The 12,332-nt window shown below is 60.3% G+C and overlaps 4 protein-coding genes across 4 annotated transcripts; all 4 read left to right on the top strand.

The window, feature by feature from the left end:
* Positions 1–900: 900 nt before the first annotated feature.
* Positions 901–3,097, top strand: BXZ73DRAFT_82973 (uncharacterized protein; the record flags this gene model as incomplete). Its single annotated transcript, XM_048023828.1, has 5 exons — positions 901–1,154; positions 1,463–1,679; positions 1,734–1,835; positions 1,896–2,019; positions 2,658–3,097. 5 exons carry the CDS (start codon positions 901–903, stop codon positions 3,095–3,097), a joined length of 1,137 nt encoding a protein of 378 aa, XP_047871267.1.
* A 652-nt stretch (positions 3,098–3,749) lies between these two features.
* BXZ73DRAFT_93485 (fungal hydrophobin) lies at positions 3,750–4,204 on the top strand (the record flags this gene model as incomplete). Its single annotated transcript, XM_048026671.1, has 3 exons — positions 3,750–3,875; positions 3,941–4,102; positions 4,163–4,204. The coding sequence occupies 3 exons, from the start codon at positions 3,750–3,752 to the stop codon at positions 4,202–4,204; spliced, it is 330 nt and encodes a 109-aa protein (XP_047871266.1).
* A 1,885-nt stretch (positions 4,205–6,089) lies between these two features.
* On the top strand, positions 6,090–8,795 carry BXZ73DRAFT_108235 (uncharacterized protein; the record flags this gene model as incomplete). Its single annotated transcript, XM_048017107.1, has 11 exons — positions 6,090–6,281; positions 6,339–6,511; positions 6,563–6,701; positions 6,753–6,815; positions 6,899–6,926; positions 6,990–7,036; positions 7,638–7,794; positions 7,847–7,929; positions 7,995–8,558; positions 8,614–8,634; positions 8,688–8,795. 11 exons carry the CDS (start codon positions 6,090–6,092, stop codon positions 8,793–8,795), a joined length of 1,575 nt encoding a protein of 524 aa, XP_047871265.1.
* A 702-nt stretch (positions 8,796–9,497) lies between these two features.
* On the top strand, positions 9,498–12,315 carry BXZ73DRAFT_108234 (uncharacterized protein; the record flags this gene model as incomplete). Its single annotated transcript, XM_048017106.1, has 11 exons — positions 9,498–9,665; positions 9,734–9,851; positions 9,887–9,947; positions 9,998–10,134; positions 10,281–10,288; positions 10,347–10,386; positions 10,441–10,641; positions 10,698–11,388; positions 11,472–11,548; positions 11,620–12,176; positions 12,232–12,315. 11 exons carry the CDS (start codon positions 9,498–9,500, stop codon positions 12,313–12,315), a joined length of 2,142 nt encoding a protein of 713 aa, XP_047871264.1.
* Positions 12,316–12,332: the final 17 nt, after the last annotated feature.

Genomic DNA, 12,332 nt, shown 5'->3' with positions numbered 1-12,332 from the left:
TTGGCTGAAGAGTGCCCCGCGCGGTTGTACCGGAAGACGTATGCCGTGCTTACCTTCCACGCACCTCTCGTCTTTCAATCGCGCCGAAAGTGCAGAAAAATGTTCGGGTCAGAGCCCGTAGAAGCTCACGGACGCGACGAACGTCATCTTCGAGTACGCGAAGCCAGAAGCCGCTCCCAGCCCTACCTCGGTCGTCCGTCTTGAAGATGAGTGAGCTATTTTGCATGAGATGGAAGCCAAGGCGGCGGAACGGTCGGATGCGGGCGAGCTGGGAAGACGCCATTGTTGGGAAGGAGCTGGAAGGATTCCGTGCCGAAGGTCCAAGTCATACGAGTTGCGCGAAAATGAGGTAGTGACGATGGCTTGGATCTCGTACGTGTATTTCGCTTGCGATCTACCCCTTTGCTCCTTCTCTCGTCCAATTTTGCGTTTGTCTGCTCACTATATGCTGTGGTTCAGGTGCACTCCTGCCTTATATCCACATATGCGCGGTCGTCTCCACGGCCTCGACCCTGTTATGCTGCGCCCCTTTCACACCGCACTCGCAGCCGTCACCTAGTAAGTCGCTGGTGTCAAGTAGCTCGTCAAGTCTCTGAAGTACCCCCTCGAAACAGAAGAGGGCTACACGCAGCGTCAGTACTCTATCGAGGTCTTCAACCATCTCAAGCCTGGAGGTCCTCGTCGATGCGGAGAATGGCCCTGAGACGGAGGTCGGTGATAGCGGCGACATTATGGGTTCCATCGCTCACGATGGTTTGCTGCTAGTTATCGCGGTTGAAATGCACCGACCGCCCCGTAGTCCGTCCCGCTTTGGCCTCCTCTCGGTTGTTCCGTCGACCTTAGCCACGTCAACGGCCCTAGGACACTTTGCAGTGCTAGCTCGACACGATACGGCGTACCATGGCCAAGACCCTTTCGAAGGTTGCGACAATCTGGTTGATCTACCTGGATATCCAATGGTATCTTCTCAGCCAACGACCAGAAAACCTCAATGACCGTGGCTACCACATTCTTCTCTGTCCCACGCACGCCTTCTGCCTCGGACCGCGCTTCCATTCGCATTCTGACGCCCTAGACACAACATATGAAGAATGGCGCGTGGAGACTTCGCGCAGTGCTATGAGCTCGCTCGTCGCCCCTTGGAGGGCAACTACGTATGCAATGCCGCACATTTCCCTCCACGATTGTACCCGATTTCCACCCTGTCGTCTCTATGCACTCGCTGCAGCCTGCTCCTTCCCTATCGCCCCAGCGACCTCTCGAGGTCAATCGACTTCTTCCTCCCCGAGAAGCACGCACAAGGATGACAACGTCCCGGCCCGCTTCGACGCCCGATGCGGACACGCGTACCTCGCCGCGGGTTCCCTCGCGACCCTCACGACCGAGACCCTGCAAGACACCTCCTTTTAACCTTGTTTGCCATCCACGGCTCTGCACGGTCGACGATCCCCGACGTCGACAGGCGGGTGCTCGCCGCGGTCCCGCGATCCGTGCAGTACGCGTGCACGAACCAGGCGGTCCGCCTCTCGCAGTCGTACAAGGACGCGAAGTACGGGGTGATGGCGGCGCTGACCGAGTTCACGAAGACGGACGCGTGCCTGGTGTGGGTGGAGACGATGGCGTGGATGGGGCGGGGAGACGACGTTGGGCGGGCGCTGGAGACGGCATGCGAGTGGCTGGTGCGTGCTCGTTCGCCATAGTCGTGAGCCTTGGTGCTGACGCCGTTGGGACAGAGTTTTGGGTCCGTGAAGCTACGGCCGAAGAGCCTGCGGGCGTGGGTTGGCGAGCATGTGGAGACGTCGAAGGAGTACCCCGATGCTGTGTACGAGTATAAAGTGTATAAGGGTACTTTTTTGCTTGACGTTGATATAATCGTGCTGATCCGTGTGGTATAGCTTCGCTGCCTCGTCGTCAAAGCTCGGCCTCGTCTGAGGGCCAGAAGGCGTGGTGAGCAGGTCGAGACTGCAGAGATCACGTACCAACGATCAGGTAGTGAGTATATTGCCTCTGTGGACAACGGTACGTTGTCTCACAGTGATTCGCTTGGTCTGATACCTGTACTTACGCTTTTCTACCTCGCCATAGCCTCGGGGGTTACGCAGCCTAGTGGAAGACTGCGGCGATGGCGCACACTGACATTCCGGCCCAAGTCATGGCTGAAATGATTGGACGGTGTACTATACATCATAAGGATGTGTATACATGCTGTTCGTTCAACTCCGAATATGGGTGGAAAGGCGGTCCGCGTGGTCGGCGCTCGTGCCGTAGCCAAGCTTTCCGCCGCCTGCAGCCTGCGGGTCTCCTCGTTAGTTGAGTCTGATTCGTGACGCTTTGTGGATCGCGTCGTCGCTGGGAACCGCGCGCGCGGAGGCGGAGTATCTCTGCGCAGATGAAACGGGACGTCCCTCGGCGCGCGAGATCGGAGCGGGCTCTTCATTTGCTGCTTTTGCCGTTATGCAAGCTTGCCAAGCACCGAGCGGTGGAGGAGAAGAGGAAGAGATGGGGGATTCCGCCTTTCGCGCACGCACGGGCGCGGGCTGTGTACAGAATCGGGAGCCAAGCAGACGCCGTGCGCTGACGGGCGGCTTCCGCGCGACAATCTCGCGTCCGGGCACGGCGGTTGTCGCGGGCCCCCTCCGTGCAAATCGTTGGTGCAGGTTGTGCGCGGCGCGACGCGATGCAGATTTCCGTCGTCCGCTACGGCCCGCCGCGCCTTCTTCGGCCGTACGGACGGTCGGGGACGTCGGGGACGTCGGTCCGCGCGCGTTGGGCAGAATGGCCTGTGAGCGATGCCGACATTGACGGCATACATTTCAACGCGAGTGAGAGCGCGCTGGCGTCCGAGGGTCAAGTCATGGCGATTTGGGTGCGCATGGCCGGATGGCATGGGTGGCCGCTGCTGGAGTCCGGCCAACATATGGGCAAGGCGATGTCGGAGTGTCGATCGCAGTGGCAGATTCACCTGGACGGGCATCTCCGCATCCCTTCCTCGCTCGCGGCCTGGCGGGAGGAACGGTGCGCGCCTGATCAGAACGTGAACGTGCATCCATGCGAGGGCGGAGACGGAGATCGCGCTGGGAGTTTGTGCGCTGTTTAGTTGGCAAGGGGTCTGGGCGTGGTCACACTGCAGGTGTTCATGCCACCCACGCATCCAGGTGCGACGGACGCGAAATGCCATGACGAAGGCCTTGTTTTGCAAGAAGGAACAAAGGTGGATCACCACCCATTATACATCTCAAGGCGTTCGAACTCACCGCGTCCAGTTCTGACCTTGCAGCAATGCCTCGCGCAGTCCGCGCGCCTACGCGACCCATCCACGTCTTGGCCACCAATCCGCACGAGCCACCTTGACATCTTGAGTGCAGCTGTCTTTCCTGCAACCATCTCCACGCACCGCACGGTACCCGCCCTTCTGCCCTTCTGTTCCCCGTCGGACAGGTCGCGGGTCCCCAGTGTCGGTGACGCGCTCGTTGCGCGGGCGCGATCACAGCCCACGTCGCGCGCGCCCCGCGCGCCATGCCTTCTCGCGCAATCCCCGCTCTGTGCGCACGCGCGCTCGGGTCGCTCGTTCGCTCGCGCGTCGCGCGTAGTGTCCACCCCTCGCGAGCGCTCCTGTGGGTGTATAAAACAGTGAGGGGGCGGGCTAGGGAAAGAGCAAGCTCTAGGTCCAACGCACCCTCAGCTCTCCATCGCTCCTTCAAGCCCACTTCCTTCTTCTCTTCCACACCCACCCTCCCTCGTCCAAGATGATGTTCACTCGTGTCGCTGCCTTCGCGCTCGCTGCGCTCCCCGCCCTTGCGGCCGCCACCCCCCTCGCGGCGCGCACGGACTCGTGCTCGACGGGCCCGATCCAGTGCTGCCAGTCCACCGAGTCTGTGAGTGTCCCCCGCTACGACTGTGGAACTTGAAAACAGATCACTCACCCGACGTCGCGATGCAGTCGTCGTCCACGGCGGGCTCTCTCCTCCTTGGCCTCCTCGGCGTCGTCGTCCAGGGCGTCGACGTCCTCATCGGCCTCAACTGCTCGCCCATCAGCGTCGTCGGCGTCGCCTCCGGCAACACCTGCAACGCCCAGGCCGTCTGCTGCCAGAACAACAACGTCGTACGTGTCCCGCGCGTCCCTCTGTCGAAAGGCGGCCCAGCTGACAGTCGCTCGTGACAGGGCGGCCTCATCTCCGTCGGCTGCATCCCGGTCACCCTCTGATTTGCTTATCGGCGTAGTTGGCTGAGAGGTGGGGAGGGTGGAGTTTCGACGCACAGTGCCTGGTTTCTTGGTTTCGGAGTGTAGTTCGTTGACCTAATGGAATATTGCGCTCTTTCTTTCGAATGCTGGACTGCGTGCGAACGGTACATAGTCTGCGGGGACGTCGAGGGTTTGAGTGCGAACGATCTGTAATGTCGACCAGTACAGCCACGCCCGAGCATCAAACGGGGAAATATGTGAGCAGGAGAGCCTGGCGTTGAGGCTTCTGCCGGCGAAGGCTGTCGGCGCGGGGACGGGAAGATGGAAGCATCCGGTATACTCAAGCACACCGAACCCGCGCAGGATCGCGCAGCGCAACCTTCGGGATTAACTCCGCCCCCCAGAACAGGAGCCAGTTCGCCTAGCCCGAAGTACGGACTTCGTGCGCGTGCGTCGCGTCAGCGTTGTGATCGAAGCGCGGAGGAGAAGGAGGGAAGGAGACACCCTTGAACAACCTGTTAGAAGTCGGTGGTTCGGACGAGGTCGGACGAGGCAATCGATACCACGCGGTTGTCCTATGGCACCGGAGGCGAGTACAGACGGACGTGGGGAGAACGAGTGGTGGTGAAGGGCAAATGCGTGAGGCGAGTGCGGGACGAGGGACGATGGCTATCTACACGATGACTAAGCACAAGTAAGGTACGACCAAGCTTGCCATACACGTGAGCAGATTCCAACACAACCTTGAAACGGACGCCTGGGATAGCGCGAAGAGTGAGGTCAGCGAGGCGCCGTTTGCGGCTGCTTGCTCTCCCCGTTCATCTTGAACTTAGTCTTCTCTTCCCCTCAGTTCGCCCATGCTGCACCGGAGATCTCTGAGCCGTCCTAAAAAGTAACACACGACGAAATTGACCTCATCCGTGCGGCGAACTGCCCGCAGAATACAAATTCTCTAATTCCAAGAACATCCACGATCCAGCGCTCACCCTGCTTTCTCGCAACCTTGGTCGGCGACGTAGCGTCTACAAAGCCATGACAGTCCACAAGAGCCTTCAAACCCTCGTCTTTCTTGTCGATACTGGCATCTCGGAAGACCAATCCGCACTCTGCGAGGGAGCCGGGTGGCAGGGCCTCTGGAGCGAGGACTACAGGCTTCGAGGTGGTGAAAAAAAACAGGTGCACCACTGCTCGTAGTTGGGTGAGGCTGTCTTTGACTATACCCTTACCGCGGGGATGCAGCCATGATCTCCACGCGATCGATGGGCCAACGTTCGTCATGTGGGATTTCGGGGTCGTAGGACGCGATCGGGACAGGTCGGAGGGTGAGGGCGTCGCGCTTGGGCTCCTCTGGGCACCGGGGACAGGCGGACGGACGGCGGATGCGCGGGAGATGATGGTGGATAGGAGCAAACGCGTACCTCCGAGCTGAACAGTTCCTGGTGCATATCATTGCAATAAAAGGGCACACGATCCTGAGGTAAGTTTCTTACCAGGTTTAACCTACGGTCGTTCGGGCTCATGCTGCGCAGGGTCTCGTCTTGTGATTGCGAGGCTCTCTGACAGCAGACCACTTGCCGTGCCCACACCCTGGAATGGAATCCGCACCGCGTCCGCTTCCCTGCGTCGCCTTCCGTCGAGCACGAGTTCGGGCTCACAGGCCCCTACCGGTCGAATCGGCGTCCGCCCACTCCCGCTCTGCGGCCGGTGCTGCGGCCGTCCTCGACGCTACTTCCGTGCACCACCGCGCAGCCGACGTCTCATCACGCGTACAGCCCATCGGCCTCGGCGACCACGCGCTTTGCGCGCGACTTCGGCCCACCGGCCTGGTACGTTCGCTGATATTCGCCCGGGGCCGCGAGCGAAAGGTGCGCCCCGAGTCCCACACCCCCGCCCTTCATCCCGTCTCATGTTCTGCTGCTCCGCTGGCACGCGCCAGGAGGATATTGATACGACCCTTGCGTTCGCCAAGAAGGCGCTCGAGGTCGGCCAGGAGGTGCTCCAGGTGGTCCCGGTTCCGTATGTCGCTGACGGCGTGAAGGTTCTGATCAAAGTTGTGGAGAAAGTCGAGGTGCGCCGCCAGCTCATGGCCCCTTATCTCGTATGCTCATCCCCGTCGTCCTCCCTTACAACGACGCCTTCGCTATTCGTTCCACAGGAAGTCCGGTCGACCAAGAAAGGGCTCCAAGAGTTGGCGAAAGATCTGGGGAACCTCGCTGGCATACTGCAGAGCGCGTCTGAGCAGATTCAGAGGAAGGTCGACGCGAGCGGGCCTGAGAAACTTCAGGATCTAGGCGAATCCGTGGGTGATAGGACGATGAAGTTCCTGAGGTGCGTCACAGCCTTTCTGTATGCGATCCAAGCGTCCTCAGCTCCCTGTAGCCAGGTTGAAGAGCTGCAGAGTGAAGCGCAAAGGCTATACACAGGCCCATGTTGGCGTCGATGCTTCCATAGTGCACGCGATGCGGAGACGCTGAAGGACATGCAAGAAAAAGTGGTTCAGATCACCAGGTTTTTCCAGGTGAGCTTGCTTGTTCCCCGCTCAGCGTCGTCGCTCACTGCGCGCACACAGGCCGACTGTCTCGTTGAATCACCAGGGATGGACCAGCTTATTGAAGGGATGAGGAGGGTGGAGGTATGGTTGAAAACGTAGCGTCGGCGGTAGAGGTGCGTGTCTGACAACGGGTCTCGGCTTCTGACACTGATGTGATTCCACAGAGAGTCGAGGTCGTTCAGATTCAGCACAGTGAGTGCATATAGTCATTCAGGCCGCTCGTTGTATGTTGCTTATTTGCGTGGTGGCGAACAGAACGCGACGACGACTCGAGAAGCTACTGCGAGCCGATGCTGGATATCGTGCCTCACTAACAACGCGAAAAGCAAGTTCCTTCCTGGCACACGCGAAGAACTATTCGAGCAACTCTCCCAGTGGGTTCGCGGCGAAGGCGCGGACGTCGAGGGCCGGTTCATCTGCCACCTCTCCGGCGTTGCGGGCGCAGGAAAGTCTACCATGCCCGCGAGTTCGCCGAACGCCAAGATTTTGACCTGGACTCGCGGCGTCATTCTTCTTCGCTCGCGACGTCGCGGACTGCTCCAACACTCGCCTTTTCTTCCCCACCATCGCCTACCAAGTCGCCGCTCTCAGGAGACATCACCCCTCATTGTCGACGCCGTCGGGAGCATCTCACACGCGGCCAGAGTCAACAGATGCAATATGAAGCGAAGGCCCTCTTGACCACGCCGTTTCACTCGTCGATCCCTCGCATCGTCCATCGTCTTCGTCGTCGACGCCCTCGATGAATGCGTCGAACCCGTGGACCGCTCTCTCCCCAGTCTTTTGGTCAAGCTCCTCGTCGACTGTGCGCAGCAAGCACGCTTTACGGTGAAGATTTTGTTCACGAGCCGTCCCTTGGATCCCATCGAAAGAGCTATATCTGCCAGCATCGACTCTCCACAGGACAAGATCTACTCGCTCGACCTCAGTAAGCAGTCCCCCGCATCCGTGCTCGAGGACGTCAAGCTGTTCCTCAGAGACCGGCTAGCAACAGCGTTCCGGCCACGAATGCTGAGGAACCGCGGCGACCTCGTCGATCGTCTGGCAGAGCGCTCGGAGGGTTGATGGTCTACGCAGACACGGCCGTCAATTTCCTTGCTGAATACCCCGAGGACGTGGAGAACGCGCGGAGTATCTCTTCTCCAACCCCAAACGATCCGAACTGCTTGGGCCTCTCAACGACCTCTACCTGAAGGTGCTCGAGATGCGTTCCCAAGAGACAACATGGAGAACGAGGAGCCACTGCGGGATCGCGTGCAGACGATGCTCGGGACCATCGCGCTCCTGAAGGACCGCTTCTCGCCGAACGACCTCGAAAGGCTGCTGTCTACGCCCACGAAAACATCCGTATCCGTTCTCCGTCACCTTCGCTCCGTCGTGTTATTCGACCGCAGCGACCTCGACGCGGCGTTCCGCCCCATCCACATCACCTTCTCCCAGTTCCTCGTCGACGTCCACCCAAAGTACGACAAGGGACCCTACCTCGTGAAGACGGTGCGCGAGCACGGACGCATCGCCGCGGGGTGCCTCGACACCCTCGTGTCTTCCCTGCACCAGAACCCGCTCTGTGTAGCGTCTGGGACGAGGCGGTCGGGCGTCCCAGACGTGGAGGAGCGCGTGGCTGCCGATATTCCGAAACACGTGCGGTACGCGTGTCTGCACTGGGCAGGGCACCTCGCGCAGTCAGACGAGAACGCGAAGGACGTGTATGCGGCCCTGGACAAGTTCGCGAAGTCGGTGCTGTTGCAGTGGGTGGAGACGATGGCGTGGATGGGCCGGATGGACGCGGTGACGGCGTCACTGAATAGGGCTATCGCGTGGCAGGTGCGTCGGTCTGTTTTTCTCGCCCGTCGGAGGCTGATGGCGGCTTGCTTGACAGAAGATCGGTCGTACACGGAAGGTGATGGAGAGCGTGCAGGCGTGGCTTGCAAGGAGCACCCTGAGATGGTGAAGGACCACCCTGAAGCCATTTACCAGTGCATCGTCAACCAGGAGGATGGACCGTCGGCTGTTAGGCAGGCGACGCACGATTCTGCCACGCTCTCTCTGGTAGACGAGTGATAGACTAGTTCATGGTTGGCTGTTGTTGCCCTCTCGACTTCATGATTTTGTACTCCTTCCTCCCTCCCGGTCATCGTAGTCATGCACACGCACAACCATCAACTATATGCGTGTGTCCCCCAGCATCTCACCTTGCGTGCATTCTTCGAGAGTTCAATAGGTGCCTGACGACGCTCTTGCCTCCCGCCACCACTGTATCCCCGACTGCACTCACGCCTCCTCCGGTCCCGACCCTCACATCCTTCTCTGGCACGCTTCCTAGTGTTGGCCAGCCCCGTTCTTCTACAGTGTGGTGGACCAATCTCTCATGCCAACCTGCAAGTCATCCTCCGTCTTGACTGGATCACAACATGGAAATTGAAGCCGGCGGCAGAGACTAGGTACGCCCTGTTCCTGCATTCCTTCCCCCGACGCAAATTGTCGACACCCTTCTAGCCTGCAGGACCTCTTTCATGTCGCTTATCGCAAACCCCTATCCGAACCCATCCAGGGCACGGCCCCTGCAGGCCTGCGAGGGGGCAAGTACATGGCCTCATGTCGCGGTCGCAGCCTGCTCGACCGTCATCTCCGTCCCTACGCCCAGCGTCCCTTCCACGCTGTCTCCTGTGCCCCGTCGGTCCACCAGCACGCACGACCGGTGATAATGACGGAGGACGGGACTGGTGAGGTGCACACGTCTCTTTCTCCCTGCGTCCTTCCCCCATGCAAGGCTGCTTTCTTTCCAACCGCGCCTGCGAAGAACCCGCCAACGACCCCTTTGCTCGTGCCAGGTCCGCTCTCGACGCCGCGAGGCAAGGTCTCGCGCTCGCACCCATCCCCAACCTGTCTTCGGCTGTGGACGCTCTCAATGGCGTCGTCCAGAATGTCGAGGTACGACCTCTCGAGCTCCTCTCCGTGCTCTGACCGGGTGTTCACGCTCTGTTGTCGTGCCTTTGCAGAGGGTGTCGTTGTCTCCGCTGAAGAAGACGAGGTGGATGAAGGAGTGGCTCGGAAGTCTGGCCGTGGAGATCCGCGAGCTCGCAGAGCTCATCAAGACCGCACCCACCGACGTCCAAGGTCGCCTCGGCACGATTCCTGCGGAGAAGCGCCAGCCATCTTGGACGACCTCAACCGGTCGGAGCGGCTGGTCGAGGAGACCGAGTCCTTCCTCAGGTGCGTATTCTTGTCAGTTTCACGTCTTGCCGTTGTCGACCCTGCTGCAGAGGGTTGGAAAAACTCGGAGAAGGCGCAGAGGAGCTGCAGAAGGGAAATCTCCTCCGTCAATTGGTATTCAGCTCGAGGGACGTGAAGATGTTGAAGAAGCTGAAGACAGGAGTCGCGAGCCTCGGCGCATATTTCAGTGTGCGTACTCTCCACCCGCGTTTGAAGCCTCATTCTTATGTTCCCATAGGCCACTGCCTCGTCACAATAAACCAAGATATCAACACTGCTCTTCAACTTCAAGCCGTCCGGAGATTAGAAGTTGTCATTCAAAAACTGTACCAGAGACCCAGGTAAGTCATATGATCCGTCTGGAGTGTAGCAGGCGATGACAGTACGTCGTTGCGCCAGGCCGAAAATGTGCCTCAACTCAAACTAGATCCCCCGAAACGTAAGCTCTTTCTTACTCTCGTTACTTGGACGTCCTCGCCTACATCACACACAGTCGAAACCGCGCCAGAGCCCGAAGTCACTCCGGCACCCGAACCCGAAGCACCCGTTCCAGTGGTCGAGGAGGAGCCCGCCCCCTCCCCCGTCGAGCAACTAGTCGCCGAAGGGGTCGCTGAGTCTGTTCCAGAGCCCGTAGCCCCACCTGTGGAGGAGGACCCTGCCCCCGTGCCCCAACCCAAACGAGAACCCGCAAAACGTAAGCTTTCACTAGCTTCCAGCATCACGTCTTCGCTTATGTCACACACCACCCAGGATACGACGATGTGTTGGAGCGACTGCCACGCGCTCTTGTGGGATATGAGAGTCACCTCAAGGAGCCGCAAAAAAGGCTTCTCCCCGGAACGCGCCAAGACGCGGTCGCAGAACTGTCCCGATGGGCCACGGGCCAAGAAGTAGATGTCTCCACGCAGACTATATGCGTCCTCACCGGTGCGCCTGGTCTCGGCAAGTCGACCATCGCAGCGGACTTCGCACAACGCCTCGGCCATCGGCTCGGGGCCTCGTTTTTCTTTGCACGTGGCATCGCCGACACGTCCTCCACTCGACTCTTCTTTCGCACCATCGCCTACCAGCTGGCGTACTCGCAAGGCGACCTCCATGACGTCTTCGCCAAAGCCGTCCGAGACCACATCCACGACATTGACGACCTCCTTCCCCAAGATACAGGGAAGATTCTTTTCCGGGACCCGCTTCTCTTGGCTGAGCCGCGAGATGACGATCCAGTCTTCCTCGTCATCGACGGTCTGGACGAATGTTTTGACACGTACAAGACCGGGCCTTCGAAGATGATCGAATCACTTGTCTCCAGCGTCCGACAAGCACCATTCCCGCTCAAGATCTTCTTCACATCTAGTCCTGGTGACGTTGTTGACACGACCGTCATCGCCAACGTCAAACTTGTGGACACGGTTCATATCGTGGACCTCAACCAGCAACCTCTTGAGTCGGTGGATCGCGATATCAGGCTTCTTCTTAGACATCGCCTTTCCACCGTCGTCTCCGAGCCTCTTCTCGACGCTTGGCTAGGTGGGCGGACAAGAACTTCCTGTATGCCGATGTGGCAGCCCGCTTCCTGGTAGAAGACACCACCGACATCAACAGCCGTGCGGAGTACATTATCTCCACCTCTGAACGAAGTCGAGCGCTCGGCCCGCTCAACGACCTCTACCTCAAGATCCTCGAGGCGCCTACCCGCGGGACGTCATCCACGCGGAGCCGCAGACGTGCGAAGACGTGCAGGCCGTGCTCGGCGGCCTGGCGCTCCTCCGCGACGCCCTCTCCCCCAACACCTCCAAACCCTCCTCGGGCGACGATCAAGAAGCCAGCCCCGTCCTCCACCGCCTCAGCGCCGTCGTCGACTGCAATCCCAACGACCCCGACGCGCCCGCCCGCGCGCTGCACGCGTCCTTCGCGCGCTTCCTCGTCGACGTCCACCCAAAGTACGACAAGGGCCCGTACCTCGTCCGCACACGCCGCGAGCACGGCCGCCTCGCCGCCGCATGCCTCCGCGCGCTCATCGCCCTCGCGCGGGCCGCGGGCTGGTCCGCCGCACGCGCGGTACGCGTGCGTGCACTGGGCGGCGCACCTCGCGCAGTCGGACCGGACGAGCGAGGTGTTCGGGCTCGTGGCGAGCTTCGCGCGGGGGGCGCTGCTGAGGTGGGTGAGGCCGTCGCGGAGATGAAGAGGTTGGACGTGGTCGACGGGGCGCTGGAGAAGGCGTCGGCGTGGCAGGTGCGTTTCTCGTCCTCGGTGCGGGTGTTCGTGCGCTGACGCGCGCGCGGTGCAGGAAATCGGGAAGATTCGCGGGTTGCTGGATGCGGTGCGGAAGTGGGTGGGCGAGCATCGGGACGCAGTCAAGGTGCGCCCCTAGCGCTGTGTACGAATGTG

This window comes from Epithele typhae, assembly GCF_022376455.1.
Source record: "Epithele typhae strain CBS 203.58 chromosome Unknown BXZ73scaffold_149, whole genome shotgun sequence".
NCBI lineage: Eukaryota > Fungi > Basidiomycota > Agaricomycetes > Polyporales > Epitheliaceae > Epithele > Epithele typhae.
The sequence above is the reverse complement of the archived record's forward strand: the minus strand, read 5'-3'. Positions and strand labels throughout refer to the sequence as shown.